Source organism: Plectropomus leopardus, chromosome 16 (genome assembly GCF_008729295.1).
Source record: "Plectropomus leopardus isolate mb chromosome 16, YSFRI_Pleo_2.0, whole genome shotgun sequence".
NCBI lineage: Eukaryota > Metazoa > Chordata > Actinopteri > Perciformes > Serranidae > Plectropomus > Plectropomus leopardus.
In genome coordinates, this window is record NC_056478.1 from 23,543,785 (window position 1) to 23,558,535 (window position 14,751).

General features: G+C 39.3%; 1 protein-coding gene across 1 annotated transcript; it reads left to right on the forward strand.

Moving 5' to 3' along the window:
* The first annotated feature begins 2,264 nt into the window (after positions 1–2,264).
* On the forward strand, positions 2,265–13,856 carry btbd9 (BTB (POZ) domain containing 9). Its single transcript, XM_042504075.1, has 11 exons — positions 2,265–2,403; positions 2,768–2,976; positions 3,963–4,326; positions 4,924–5,191; positions 5,333–5,552; positions 6,093–6,212; positions 6,983–7,092; positions 7,911–8,100; positions 8,345–8,452; positions 9,635–9,713; positions 11,756–13,856. Exons 2-11 carry the CDS (start codon positions 2,792–2,794, stop codon positions 11,948–11,950), a joined length of 1,839 nt encoding a protein of 612 aa, XP_042360009.1. The 5' UTR covers positions 2,265–2,403; positions 2,768–2,791; the 3' UTR covers positions 11,951–13,856.
* The last annotated feature ends 895 nt before the right edge of the window (positions 13,857–14,751 follow it).

The window sequence follows — 14,751 nt, forward strand, 5'->3', positions numbered from 1 at the left end:
ATTTTGCATCTCTTTAAAGGTTTTGTGCCTCTTTGTAGTCCCTTTGCACCTTTTGTGTTTTTTTTTTGTCTCTTTGTGGTCATTTTGTGTCTTTATGGGTTTTTGTGTCTGTTTCTTTGTAATTGATTGTGTCTCTTTGAGGTAATTTTGCATCTCTTTGTAGTGCTTTTGGCTCATTATAGTTGTTTTACGTCTCTTCAAAGTCATTTTGTGCCTCTTTGGGATACTTTTGTGTCTTTCTGGTCAATTTGTGTTTGTTGATGTTCTCTGTCTCTTTGTAGAGTTTGTTGATTGCATCTCTTTAAATGTCATTTTATGTCTCTTTGAGGATTTTTTTCTCTAAGTCTCTTAGGAGTGTCTTTATTACCTTTTTGATCATTTTGTGTCTCTTTTAAGTAGTATTGCATCCCTTTGTAGTTCCTTTGCATGTCTTAGTTGTAGTTTTGAGTCTTTAGAAAGGTCAGTCTGTGTCTCTTTTTGGTATAACTGTATTTTCTTTGGTTGTTATGCATCTCATGTCTCTTTGTCGTTCTTTTGTATTGCTTTTGTTATCATTTATTGTCTGGTTACATTTTGCAGGTGAAAGCCAGGGGGCTCCTAAAATGTTGGTTCCTTTGGTCTGAGCCCAATAGACCTGTTCAGTAATCCACTGATGCTTGCCCTGTTATCTTTTATAGGGTTATAATGTGTTATTGTGACAGGTTAGGCTGTGCTGTATGCTGTTTTGTAATTTAGATGGTGTTTTTCCCGGCAGGTTCAGAGCAAATATGATGATGATGATGGTGATGCAGTGACCTACTCAACTGTGAAAACCTCCTCCGTTGAGCCCAGCAGCCTCTATGCTACCATCAACTAACCAAACAAACCAAACTCATGTCATCAGGTCTTTGCAAAACTCTGCTAACGTGTTTTTGCAGTGATCATTTTGGATCATCAGGATGTATTATTGTAAATAGCTTTCTTTCTGGAAAGTGATGTAGTGTGGAAATAGCTGCGCAATGTAAAAAGGGGAAGTAAATACTTAACATGTTTCTATAAACAGTAATATATGACACATTTTGCCTGATTAACCAGCTGTCAGGCACTTGAATGTGCTCACTGATGCATATGCCAATCTTATTTTGTGGTGTATTGCCTGTAATTATTTCCTGAATAACTTATCTGAGTTGAGCTATTTCACTGATAATGTCATATTGCTGTTTTTTTATTGTCATATATTGTCATATATTTCTGGTATTGTTTGATATAATGTAATTTGAGCTTGCTCGAAAGGAGGTGTGATGTTCCATGGCTTATTAAATAATTGATTGTGAAAATTGTTGAAATTCAAAAGTAACACTGAATCATCAGGGAGATGTGCACATAAGAATTAAACTAAAAAAGGATGAGACTTATGAGGAAGTGACACTGATCACAGGAAATAGAAAATGTAAGATTAGTTAGTCTTTACAGTTTGAGAACAGCAAAGAAATGACAAACAGAGATGAACAATAGTCAGTGGTCAGTAAAATGTCTTTATGGATTATCATCCTTATTGACTTTAATTTTTTCCTGGAGTGATTGGCGTTTGGGACAAAGATCTTATATGCAAAACTGAGTTGTCATAGAGTTAAATCTTTTATGCCGCCTTAGTGCCACCTATTGGTGATACACTATAAAAGTTTACAGCACAGAGTGAAAAAAAAGGCAGAGTTGATGTGTACCAGCATAGGTGCAGATTTCAGTGGGGACGCAGGGCACACGTTCCCCTCAGTATTTAGTCCACCCCAAATATAAACATGAAAATAGCAGAGGACTTTGACTTTGACAAAATTAATGATATTTACACCACAAATTGATATATAAAAGACAAAAAATAGTGCATAAAAGCCAACAGAATGCAGAAAATTAAGTGTTTAAACCCATACCCTTATGCATCTGCCATATAGATTTGCAGTCATTGAGGACGTATCATTCATTTAAAAACAAACACTCCTTTGCAAGTAACAGTATGTTTTCTGATTTTATACTATCAACTAGATTAGATTGTCGGCTGCAATAGGAGTCTACATACTGTTGAGTTAATTTAATTTACTAAATCACAATGCGTAGCTATCAATTTTTTAATTTCTGCAGAGTAGCTTCGGTAAGTACTTTAGCAGTACTTCAGAATACCACTTGTGCTATAGTATTTGAGTAAACATAAATTACTTTCCACGCTGCACGCGGGGGACCTTTTATTTTGAAGGACAGTTTCTCGAACCGGAAGTGCCTGTCCGTTGACCCAGAATTGGTTTCCGTTGGTGTCATGTTGGAAGGATTGTGAATTTCGTGCTCAATTTTCCCACATAGTTGGTAAACAACAAGGACTATAATTTTTGAAATAGTCTTTATTTAAACACAGGAGTGCACGCGAGCTGCTCGGTGAGTTTAAAAAAACAGAATAAACAGGAAAGGGGACGTTCGTGCGCTGTTAGCTAGCTAGCTAGCTGACATTTGTAAGGGTGTCAAATGTCCGCGACAACAGCGGCTGTAAACAAGAAAGCTCAAAATCTTTGCTAGTGGAACCAACACACGGCGTTGTTTCACTGAAATACGAACAGTCACCGGAAAATACTAGCCTTTAAAACGAATTGTTGGCTCACTTCATGTGTCTGCGCTTGCCATTATTGTTGATGCCATTTCAGTTAGCTCTTAGCATTAAGCTAGCAATGATATGCCGCGAGCCTCTGGTTTCTCGCCAAATGCCTGGTTTACGCTGAGTTTGACATGTTTACTCCTGTGTCAGATGTGACTCTGGCAGCCGTCGACCATGAGTAACAGCCACCCTCTGCGTCCACTGGCCTCCGTGTCGGAGATCGACCACATTCACCTGTTGTCGGAGCAGCTGGGAGCCCTGGTTCTCGGTGAGGAGTACAGCGATGTTACCTTCATCGTGGAGGGAAAGCGGTTCCCGGCTCATCGGGTCATCCTGGCAGCTCGCTGTCACTACTTCAGGTAGGTGGAAATGTCCAAACCAACTGTTCCTGTCACTTGTGTTACTTATGTGATTCCTATACGATATTAGCCAAGCCCATTCTTATAAACCGTGTCATAATGGAGAGATGTTAGTTTTGTAATCCATCTTATCCTGCCTTTCAGAGTTACTGCACTTTATTTACCGTTGTGTACTTCAGATGCGCCTCATCGTTCAGTTGGCACAGATATATGTTTTTTTTTTTTTTTTACATTACAGTGACTTGTTTCTTGTTCATTCATGCCCTTTGAGTGTTTTTACTGAGTATATGCTAATTACTTGCCCTCCAGGGATGAAATTGAAGTTAAAACACATCTTGACAAACTACAACCCCAAATGTTAAGACTATAACACTCAATCAAAGTGTTGTTTGATTTTGACCATAAATGTATTGTTTAGGCCATTTTCAAACACAGATGCCAAACATTTACCTGTTCCACCTTCTTAGTTGTACATTTCCTTTATCTTGTGACACTTGGGTGGATAATTATGGACTTTTGACCATAATAAAAAAGTCTAGGATTCCCATAATACATTTTAGATAACACAAGCTAAGGTCAACATGCATTGTTTCAAATTTTGATTGATTATATTTTGGTCCTGTGGGCTGCATATTTCTATATTTTCCCACCAAAGCTTCCTTCCACAGCAACAATGAAATTAATCACATTTTGTGGCATATTAAAAAAGTAGTATTCAACAATATTTGTGCTTTGTGTACACAAGGAGCATTTAATGCTACATATACACATGATTTACACAATCTCTGTACCCTGCCAGTTTTTATTATTCAGTATGCTTGTCAGAATGCTTTGGCATATGTTTGTGAGACTGCTGGCTGCTGTTTAAGACAATCTAAAACTTGTAAGAGATGTCATTTCTGGAACTTTTGCAAAGAAAGTTAGTAAGAGAACGTATGGGCTCTGAAAGTGAAAATTAACACTCAATCTTTTTGCTTCTTCTGAAGGGCCCTTCTGTACGGTGGGATGAAAGAGTCCCAGCCCCAGGCAGAGGTTTGTTTAGAGGAGACTCGAGCTGAGGCCTTCTCGATGCTGCTAAACTACCTGTACACAGGCCGGGCCAGCCTCAGCTCTGCCCGGGAAGAGGTGCTGCTGGACTTTCTGGGCCTGGCTCACCGCTACGGACTCCAGCCGCTAGAAGACTCCACCTCTGAGTTCCTCCGCACCATCCTGCACACCAACAATGTCTGTCTGGTTTTTGACGTGGCCAGTCTGTACTCTCTGAGCGCGCTTAGCGCAGCCTGCTGTGCCTATATGGACAGACATGGACCTGAAGTGTTGAATTCTGACGGCTTCCTCATGCTTTCCAAGGTAGGATTACAGAATGGTGTATGAAGAGTTATAATCAGTATTACATGTGGTGCATTTTAACATCAGAGAAACCTTAATTTCTGTATACACAGCCAAATATGGTTTGAAATGTTAGAATAATCTCATGTGCCTTTGGTAGTACATAAATCTGAGATACCTCTAGTAGCAGTTAAGTGATTTCTACGGTACCGTGCAACAGAGATCGGCATTTAAAAAAGGTGAGTTTGGAACAACAGGCTTTTAGGGACACAGAAAATATTACTTGATGTAACCTGAGCTAAGATAATGGTACAGAAACAGTCCCATAAACTTTATATACTCAGATAAAGATATTTTTCTGCTGTGTTCATCTGCTATTGCGCTGAGTTGATCTTGATTTTGAATTTTATCAGTTTGTCAATCGTCACAGAGCTTGTAAAACATAACAGATTCTTACCTCAAATTGTCTGAGTGTGAGGTAATGTTTTAAAAGTCTGGTCAATGGTAAAAAACAAACAAAAAAAACCCAACATGATGTGAAATGCATGAAAACAAGCAAACACTCATAACCAAAAGCTAACTTAAACAGTTGTTAAATTAAAGTACGTGTGTTTGCAGAATGCTCTGCTTACTGTGGTCCGGCGGGACTCGTTTGCTGCCAGTGAGAAGGAGATCTTCCAGGCCTTGAGCCGTTGGTGCCGACAGCATGAAGATGGGACTGACACCCAGGAAGTGATGTCAGCAGTACGGCTGCCACTCATGACTCTGACAGAAATGCTAAACGTGGTACGACCGTCCGGCCTGCTGAGCCCAGACGACCTGCTGGACGCCATCAAGACCCGCTCTGAGAGCCGCAACATGGACCTTAACTACCGTGGCATGCTCAGTCAGTTCTCTCACTTCTCCATCTGCTTGCTGTTGTTATCACTATTATGAATCACATCAGATGTTGAATCAGACATTTTATGGAGTTTATTTTTTATCTATGTATTTATTTGGACATACATTTCTTCGTCTCGGGTTTCAGTCCCAGAGGAGAACATTGCCACCATGAAGCATGGAGCTCAGGTAGTAAAAGGGGAGCTGAAGTCAGCGCTGCTGGATGGAGATACCCAGAACTACGACCTGGACCATGGTTTCTCCAGACATCCCATCGAGGAGGATGGTAGGGCCGGGATCCAGGTCAAACTCGGCCAGTCGTCCATCATCAACCACATCCGGTTACTGCTGTGGGACAGAGACAGTCGGTAAGACTGGCTTATTTCACCCTGATAAAAAATAAAGAAGGTTACAGGCTAGCAAAGCAGGGCTTAAATTTTTACTTTAGACGTATGTTGTATAATTCCCCATTTTTTATTGAGTATTTAGTGCGTACTCAAGCTCAATTTATTGCTAAAGTAGGTGATGGACTAAGCTTATATCTAGTTCTGCTGACTCCAACAAACTGTGTTGGCAAGATGATAAAAAGGCTGTGTGTATTTGTAACAGTATTTTTCTTTTGTTGTTTCAAAATAAAAAAGCCTTGCCAGTTAAGAAATAAAAATCACTGTACTTAAAAAAAAAATATCGGTGACAGACAGAACCCATTTTTGGGACTCCTTTTAGACTTTCTTGTATCCAGGAGATATTCGTATCTACTTGTATTTTTAACATGTAATTCTAGTTATTCTGGTACATTTCTTAAATGTGTTTTTAGTTTTTGTTTTTTAGTGAACCTCATAATCCTGACTTATTTCATGACAAAGTGAGTCTGTTATGATTTCAACTGTCATTCTTGATTATGTCAGGTCCTACTCCTACTACATCGAGGTATCTATGGATGAGCTGGACTGGGTTCGTGTTGTGGACCATTCAAAGTACCTCTGTCGCTCTTGGCAGAATCTGTTCTTCACACCACGAGTTTGCAGGTAAACAAAACCCTTTGACTCCTGGTTCAGTTACATAAACACATCTCTTTGCTTGAGCTGCTGTAAAAAGGCTGAGTTTGTTGCATGTCATGTATGTTCACTCTGCCTATTTTCAAGAAACCAGGGCTCATAAACAAGAGACAGGTGTACTTATAAGTAGTTGAAACTCTTTTGGTTTTATGCCATCTTGCCAGGCTGGAGGTCTTGGTGGCAGGACAAGTAAAAAAGAAATCACTGTAATTTTTGCCAAGCACGAAAGACTTGTCTGTGCTCTTTGCTGTAATTTGCCTTCACCTGGTGTACATAACAATTACAGTGTGTTTTGAGGTTGTTGCCTGTAGTTGATTTGGATTATACTCTCAATGTTTACAAACCACACTGATATTTGCTTGGCACAGGACAGAGAATCATGCTGTCACAGTATCACAGTACAGTATTTTGGTGCCTCCTGAGTTTGGACAACCTTGTTTTCACCTTGTTTGACATATCAAGGTGAAGTTGGAGATACTCCAGATTTGAGATAATGTGTTGTGGGCATGTCTTGTTTGAGATAACAGTGTGTAAACATCCAAACGGATGTTAGAAGACATGACTCATGCTTGTCCTCAAGAATGCAATAATGGTGCTGTACCATTGTACTAACAGAGGCAACCAACAAACCAATATTCCACTTCCAAAGAATTATGTTAAATTCTTTTTTAATTTCTTTACCTTAAAAGTATAGTCCTACAATAAATCCTGCCTTAATAATGTTTTTTTTTTTGTTTCAGGTACATTCGCATTGTGGGAACACACAACACAGTCAACAAGGTCTTCCATCTCGTGGCCTTTGAATGTATGTTCACCAACCACTCATTTACTCTGGAGAACGGACTTTTGGGTAAGTTCAAGAAATGAACATTGTGTCTTCATTACATATGTAATCTGAAATGTTTCTTATAGGCTTGCCACGGCAGTCAGTGATACCAGTGTTACACAGTGATTACATAACTTGCCCTGTGACCCCACCGTTGTTAATAATCATTCGAATGATGAACTCTGCAGTTATGAACTGAAAGTGTCTGCTCTCTATAGCAGCAGCAGAGAGCTGGAGTCAGAAAGTTTTTACTTTTCATGTAACCAAGTAAGAGGCGTTGACCTAAAGACGATGACAGAGGATTTTGTGTCATCTTGTTCTCTTGTTTTGTCGACATATTTTTGATGAACATGAGCAATAGTACTGATCTCATTAACAACAAACACATTGCATTTCCTGTGACTACCTTACAATAAAACTTGAATGTTTTTAATGTGAAGCTGCAGCAGTAGGAAGGTTTTGGTTTGTATTAGTTAATATAGCACTCTAGAGATATTAAGCACCGCTGAAAAATATCTTTTCCTGTAAAATGGTTACACCAGTGTTGTCATGAGTTTATTAACCAGTGGGGGAAATGTCCCCAGTGCAGCATTCTTAGTTTAGTAATAATTTCCTTTTACTGTAATGGTTTCAAACATTCAGGTTACATCATGTGTCGTGAATTTCATCCTTGCTTCACTGAGTCGATTTTAGTGTGTGTAATTTGGGAGATGAAGCCCTTCCTAAGTTTATCTGGTTCAGGATAAATGCAGACAGCTAAATCCCTTTAATGCAAACACAAAGAACAAAAAAGTGCAGATTGTAGAAACATAAGTCTATAACTGTGTGCCTAATGTTTGCAGTGCCCAGTGAGAATGTGGCAACCATCGCATCGTGTGCCAGTGTAATCGAGGGTGTGAGCCGCAGCAGAAATGCCTTGCTCAACGGCGACACGCGCAACTACGACTGGGACTCCGGCTACACCTGCCATCAACTGGGTTCTGGAGCAATTGTCATCCAGCTGGCTCAGCCCTACTCCATTGGATCCTTGAGGTAGATCATAATAACAAGAAAAATGATATATTTTTTATATTATTATTTTTCTGTAGGTAGCATTATTGTGAACTTTTTGGCTGTTTTTTATTGTGAAAATGTGGTATTGTGTCCAAGTCTGAAATAGCATTAAGATCTTGTGATTGCAGTTTTAAAACACAACTGAAGGAAAGTTGAGCTTAAAACAAGTATTATTGTTTCTTATTGTTCCCTATTATTTCCTTAACTTCATGTACCGGTTCAGGCTGCTGCTGTGGGACTGCGACGAGCGCTCCTACAGTTATTATATTGAAGTCTCGACCAACCAGCAACAGTGGACGAAGGTGGTAGACCGCACCAGGGTGGCGTGTCGGTGAGTCTCCCATTTCCTCCTTTATCACCTCTTTTACCACACTGTTGCTTTTTTCTGTTACTTGCACCACTTCATCACAGGTCTAATGTGCCAAACCTGGGATGTAGACGTGTTGAATAACTGATACTAAATACGTTAAAGACTAAAGGCTGTGAGGAACATGTTTCAGCTGAAGACAATACATTATTGATCAAGGCTCTGAGGTTACAGCAGTTTTGGCACCAAATTGCTCATTATTTCAGTGTGTTAACAGTTTGTTTAGAATTGCATCTTTAGGTCAGTGGTTCCCAAATTGTACAGGCACAGGGTCCAAAGTTCTCCTGAGTCATTTGTTCAAAGTCCACACTTTTGATAAAATACTACAATTTCAGTTTAATTTCACAAAATGTAAATAACACACTGGCTCAGAACCCATAGAAATTAAACATATTGGAAGAATAAACACAACCAGCACTTAAAAATAAAAGCTCTGTGCTGAAAATTCACCGTACCTCAAAGTAAAGTGTGTTTTTTGCAAAGTTTACAAATTCTCAAGTTACTTGTGGTCTATTCAGAGTGGACCTTTAACCCACTTTTGGACCGCTACCCACCAGTTGGGAACCACTGCTTTAGGGCATAGTGTCTAAACGTAACCCGTTACAAACAGTATATTTTGTCCTGTGCACAAAGTTTTTACATTTTTGTCATAATACCTAATATTGTTAATTTATAATGAATCTGTTTTTTTGTATAATACCATCCCACTGAGCCTTGAACTTTAAAACAACAGGAACACATACTCTCGTGAAAGTCTGTCTAATCATAAAAGAACATTGAGCTTTGTTTTCCTCACTAAGAAAAGAGCAAGCTTATCTAAAAAATTACCTCTTTCAGGGTGCAGCATAAAAAAAACATCTGGTCATATTCCAGCTAACATTGATTAAATCTTCATTTCTGGCAGATGTACAGTTAAATAGCTGTTGCTCTTGTAGAATGTAGGCTAAATTTCAAGCTTTAAGGACCAGAAATGTCAAACTTCTTGACAAAGAGTTAACAAACATTTCCTATAAAATGTAGAATAATGAAGGCCCTGTCAGAGACACATAATCATAACGAACACAGATTTTGTAAACCTATGCAAACTGAGATACAGTCTCAATGTTTCATATTTAGCTTTTGATGTTTTTTACCGCCCTCTTACAGATCATGGCAGACACTGAAGTTTGATAAGCAGCCTGCTTCCTTCATCCGGATTGTTGGGACTCACAACACTGCTAATGAGGTGAAAACACAGTTGGTCATAAGGCCTCTTTCTGGTTCTTTTTCAATTTTATAAGAAGCACAAAATCCTACTTTTTAAAAACAAAATCTGTGTTAACGACGAGTGTCAGGGGCGTTAGATCGAACTTCCATTGGCTCAGTCATCGTATTTTATTTGTCCAAAATCACTGGGTAGCTAAATTGATTTAATACAGGATACTCATAAAGAGGTGTGACTTGGATGTTAAATTACAGTACTGGTACTGTATACTTCAGTGTATTGCTTTACTCCCCTGACCATTGAGTGTTGGCAAGCTCTGCCAGTAAAAGAAAAAATCTTGCACTTTCTTGTACTATACTGTACTTGAGTATTTCTTTGTATTCTTCTTTATACTACTACTAAGCAATATTGTGGAGGTAAATATTGTACTTTTTAATTCACTAAATACACATAACTTTAGAAACTGGTTACTTTGCAGATTATGAATGCTGCAATAAATGATGATCTATCACTGATTGTAATTCAGTATGATAATACATATGAATCTAAAATACTTACTTGAGTACATTTTGAATGCAGGACTTGTAATAAAGTATTTTTACAATGTAGTATTAATACTTTTACTTAAGTAAAAGATCTGAATACTTCCTCCACCACTGGTAGGGCCCTCTTGGTAAATAAGTATTTTTTCGGGTTTAAAGGGACAGTTCAGATTTTTAAACTGGACTGTATGGGGTACTTATTTGTCGACAGTAGATGCCAGCCGGCACGCCTCCATTTTGCACAAGCAGGCTGGAGTCTCACATGGAAGATGAGCAATGTACTGCTGTGGAGAAGTCAGCAACAAAACATATCTTACTCACCTAAAATAAGACTATCAGTTAAAGTGTATGTTGTATTTAGATAATTTTCACCTTTCAGACAGTGACTTCCAGTGGGAAAATGAAGCTGTTGTATCCCCCTCTTCAAAGCCAGACTCCATTGAGAAAAACAGTCATTTAAGGCAGCTTAACACAGGAGCTGCTGGTCTACTGCGGCAGCCTCAAACAGTTGTTTTGTTTGTTTTATTGTGTGACTTTGGCAGTTAAAAGGGTTCGTTCAGATTCATTGAAGTCATACAATAACACAAACTAACTGATCAAGGCAGCGATAAACCAGCAGCTCCCGTGTTCAGTGAGTTAAAATGACCGTTTTTCTTAATGGAGCCTGGTGGCTTTGACTCAGTTGCTTTTAAGTGGGACTGCTTTTGAATTTTTTTTTTTTTTTTAATATTGAAAAAGGGGGGCACCCAGTAGCTCAGTTGGTAAAGCAGTTACCCAGTGGCCCCATGTACAGAGTGTATGTCCACACTGCAGCAGCTGCGGGTTCGATTCTGGCCTCAGCCCTTTGCCCGCCCTCCCAACTAATCTAGGATTTGATTAGAATTTACTTCTTCCATCTCCTTTTCGGACATGAAATACTTAGGTTGTTAACTTAATATATCCGATGGTCATTCTGGTGTTATTTTTCTTACTTTTATTTTTCTCCCATTTTATATGGCATGTTTGAAATAATCTAACAATCTAATACTTTTAGGTGACTAAAATACAACTTGTTGCTGACCCCCATCAACAGTAGTACATTGCTTAGCCACTGTTTTAGACTCCAGGCTGCTTTTGCAAACTGGGGGCATGCTGAGTAACATCTACTGTATGTAGTACACTGACATGTACCCCATACAACCCCACGTCAAAAAATCCAAGCTATCCCTTTAGAATCCATACTGATTTTCCATTAAATCCCTCATACTTTGTCAGTATGGCTGTGAAGTTGGCTTGTGATTTCATTCTAAGTGGTATTGAAAAGATCTTTAAAAGTCTTGAATTGAACTTGGAAATTCCTTGGGCACTCAGTAATATCATTCTGGTTTTATGTAATGAAGAATATTAGTACCTTAGTTTATTTTGTCTGGATATCACTATAAGTTGTTAAAGAAGATCAATTTTCAACCACAAGCACACGTACACAGTGTTGTATGTGGCGTTGATTTCTCCTGTCGTCGTCTGACTCTGATCTCTCCTCAGGTGTTCCACTGTGTTCACTTCGAGTGCCCGGCCCAGTTGGACACGGAGGTTAATGAAGGCAGCCCGGGCGTGGACTCCACTGATTCTGGGTCCACCTCACCGCAGCCACGACCCCAACGACCTTCACGCACACACAGCCTAATGCCCTCCCAGCCCTCTTCCTCCTCCTCATCTTCCTCCCAGTCCCATCATTAAGCGCCCTTTCCCCCTCACCCCTTCAATGGAGGGCGTTGAGAGGAAGGGAGGCCTCAGAATGCCATTTTGCACAGCCTTCATCATCCAGACTGCACTGCTACAGCGCTGCTAAAGGCGATCGTGTCATTGTCATATCCCATGGTCCTCTGTCATAAGTGCAACATTTAAGACTGATAAATCTGTAGCAGCAGCGTTTAGGGCTTCAGTCTTCCCAGGTCGGAAACAGATGGTTAGGTATCACATCCACTGGCTCATACATTTTTGTGAAGGTACTTTTTAGCTACTAAGACTCAAGTTTTTTCCTTCAAAATCATCAAAGTGGAATCTTAACTTCTCCAAAGACGAGGCACACACACAAACACACTGATATGTGGTTATATTGTACCACCAAAGAGCAGTAAGACCGGTGGGGGGGGGGGGGGGGGGGTTGCTATCTGAATTTTACGAGTTAATATTTCCAAAAGAGATGGATTTTATCCGCAAACAAGCTATTTTTTTAAGAAACTGTCTTAAAACAACACTGCTCACTTTTCATACCATCGAGCTAAATGAGTAGCAGTAAAGTATTTTTCAAATGTTTGGAATTAAATTCTACAAAGGTTTGCCAAAGTTGTGGAGCTAATGCATTCTGTGGCATTTGTATGCAACTTGCACTTAATCCAATTAAGCATTTGCATATTAAGTATTTGCTGATGAGTATTTGTTGACAGGATTTCACACCCAAAACCAAAATCCATGGTTCTTATGTGGTGTGACTTTTTGAAAGTTGAAATTCATACCTCAAGAAAAACCTCACTCAAACTGATCTTAGATTGAATTAAGTGTCTTAATTTTAAGCACTCGAATAGCTTAGCACAAACGATTGGGGAAATCAATTAGGTTGTGAAATTTGGGGCTAAGGGGCTTGGACCAAATTACGATATGCACTAGGGCTGCAGGGAAGAAGGTTTATATACAGTAGATACACGAGCAGCTGCTATTGGCACTTTATTTTACTCAAGTACACAGAAATAAAGGTTGCAGCTTGGGTCTTCTGACTGAAGAACAGTACTGGAGTGCTGGATTTGCTAACTTTCTGTTTGTTTGTGACATTAATTTAAACACTTCCTCGCTCTTAGTCAGGTTCGAGCTGTCTTTTGTGTGTTTTTGGAGGATTGTTTTTAAGCTATCAGTGCTGTGGTTCCTGTTTGTTTGTTGTTTTTTTTTGTTTTATTTTTGTCCTGGTGTTGCACTTTTGAGTTGTTTGTGTTGAAAAACTCCTTTTTAAAAAGATCCTTTTATTTGATGTTAAATAACCTGAAATACCTAACGACCCTGGGTGACCCACCGATGTTTCTGTAAGCCTTCTTTAATCACCCCCATCTACATTTTAGAATAGCACCCTTAGCTGAATAGTTGGATAACGTCTTCCTTGATAACTAACGAGAACTGATATAGGGCTTTGTTCAGGTTACATTGTAATGTAGATAACACTCCCCACCCATCATCTACCTTTTATGTTTGTGTATAGTTTTACTTAATATATATATTAGTTTTGAATATTGACGTGGGATTGCATTTCACTGCCTCTTATTCAGTACATTGCCTGTCAAAATGTGATAATGGAAACAACTGACATTGTTTATTAATGCTCATGGCTGTGAGGGGTTATGCCTGTCTGCTTGCCTGACTCGCTGCTGTTGATCACAGTGGAGGTCTTTGATACAAGCAATACAGTAATCTCTATCTTCTGTTTAGTCTCGAGAGCCTCTGTTACAGAAGCAGTGATTGATCAGTCAACATGTATTCATCATGCTCAAGGCACTGATGCCCCGGCAGCTCTTTAGAAAATGTTGATGTGTAATGCTGCCTAAGGAGCTGTTTTACTGTCATGAAACATTTAAAATATCTAATTTTGAAGCTCTAATTGTATTTGTCTTGTTTCTGTTTGTGAAATGATTGCCTTCTTTGACCCGGACGGTAAGAACAGCAACCAAGTGTTCTCAGCTAGAACAGTGGGACAGAAACGATGTAGAAAACAGAGAGGTGATGGAGAGCAAACCCATCTGAGCAGTGAAGTTTACCTGATAAACTGCTGAGCATTATATGGAAATTTTCACACTTTAGCTTCATGTACCTCTGTGGGTTCTGTCTCCAATATTATCACTGATCATGGACAGACTTGATACCAGTAATGTTAAGGACAATGTGGGAAACTGCCTCAGGGGGTGAAAAGCCTCCAGGTTTGTGGTAATTTGAGTAATTGCAAATTTGTTTGGTAATACCATATCCTCCACTAAAAGTGCAATGTACAAAATTTAAAAAAGGGGCCTTGAGGCATCACTTGCATTAACCTAATCTTGAGGCTCTGCCTGTAGAGGGGTCCTGGTATAAGATCTAGTTCTAAAGCCTTTATTATTTCACTTAATCTTGTGCTTACATGGCACATTTTACTTTATTAAGTCACTGTTTTGATTTCCAGCTGCAGCAGGCAGATGTTTTGGGGGAGAAAACTCCAATAAACCTGCTACATACTACCTTTCCAGCACCAAAAAGCACATGGATGAAGTCAGCGACTGTAGGTGAACGCAGTGAGGCATTGAGAAGCTATTGAGCCAGATATATCCTTGTGGAGTTGCTGGAGAACCAATGAATATTGGATTTGCATTCATTAGGTCGCCCCAAACATGACTGCCATGCAGTTTGTATTTATCCTATTTTCATACATTAAAATTAAGTCAGGCAGCTCTCTTCTAACATGCTTGCTGTATTAGAGTTTTAAGATGATATGCCATGGTTGTGCCTGTAGCTGGTTGCTAAGA

Coding starts and splice junctions, on each gene's coding strand:
- btbd9 (XM_042504075.1), top strand. CDS start 2,792: ATGAGTAACAGCCACCCTCTGCGTCCACTGGCCTCCGTGTCGGAGATC. Junction 2,977..3,962: donor GCTCGCTGTCACTACTTCAG/GTAGGTGGAAAT, acceptor CTTCTTCTGAAG/GGCCCTTCTGTACGGTGGGA. Junction 5,553..6,092: donor CTGTGGGACAGAGACAGTCG/GTAAGACTGGCT, acceptor TGATTATGTCAG/GTCCTACTCCTACTACATCG.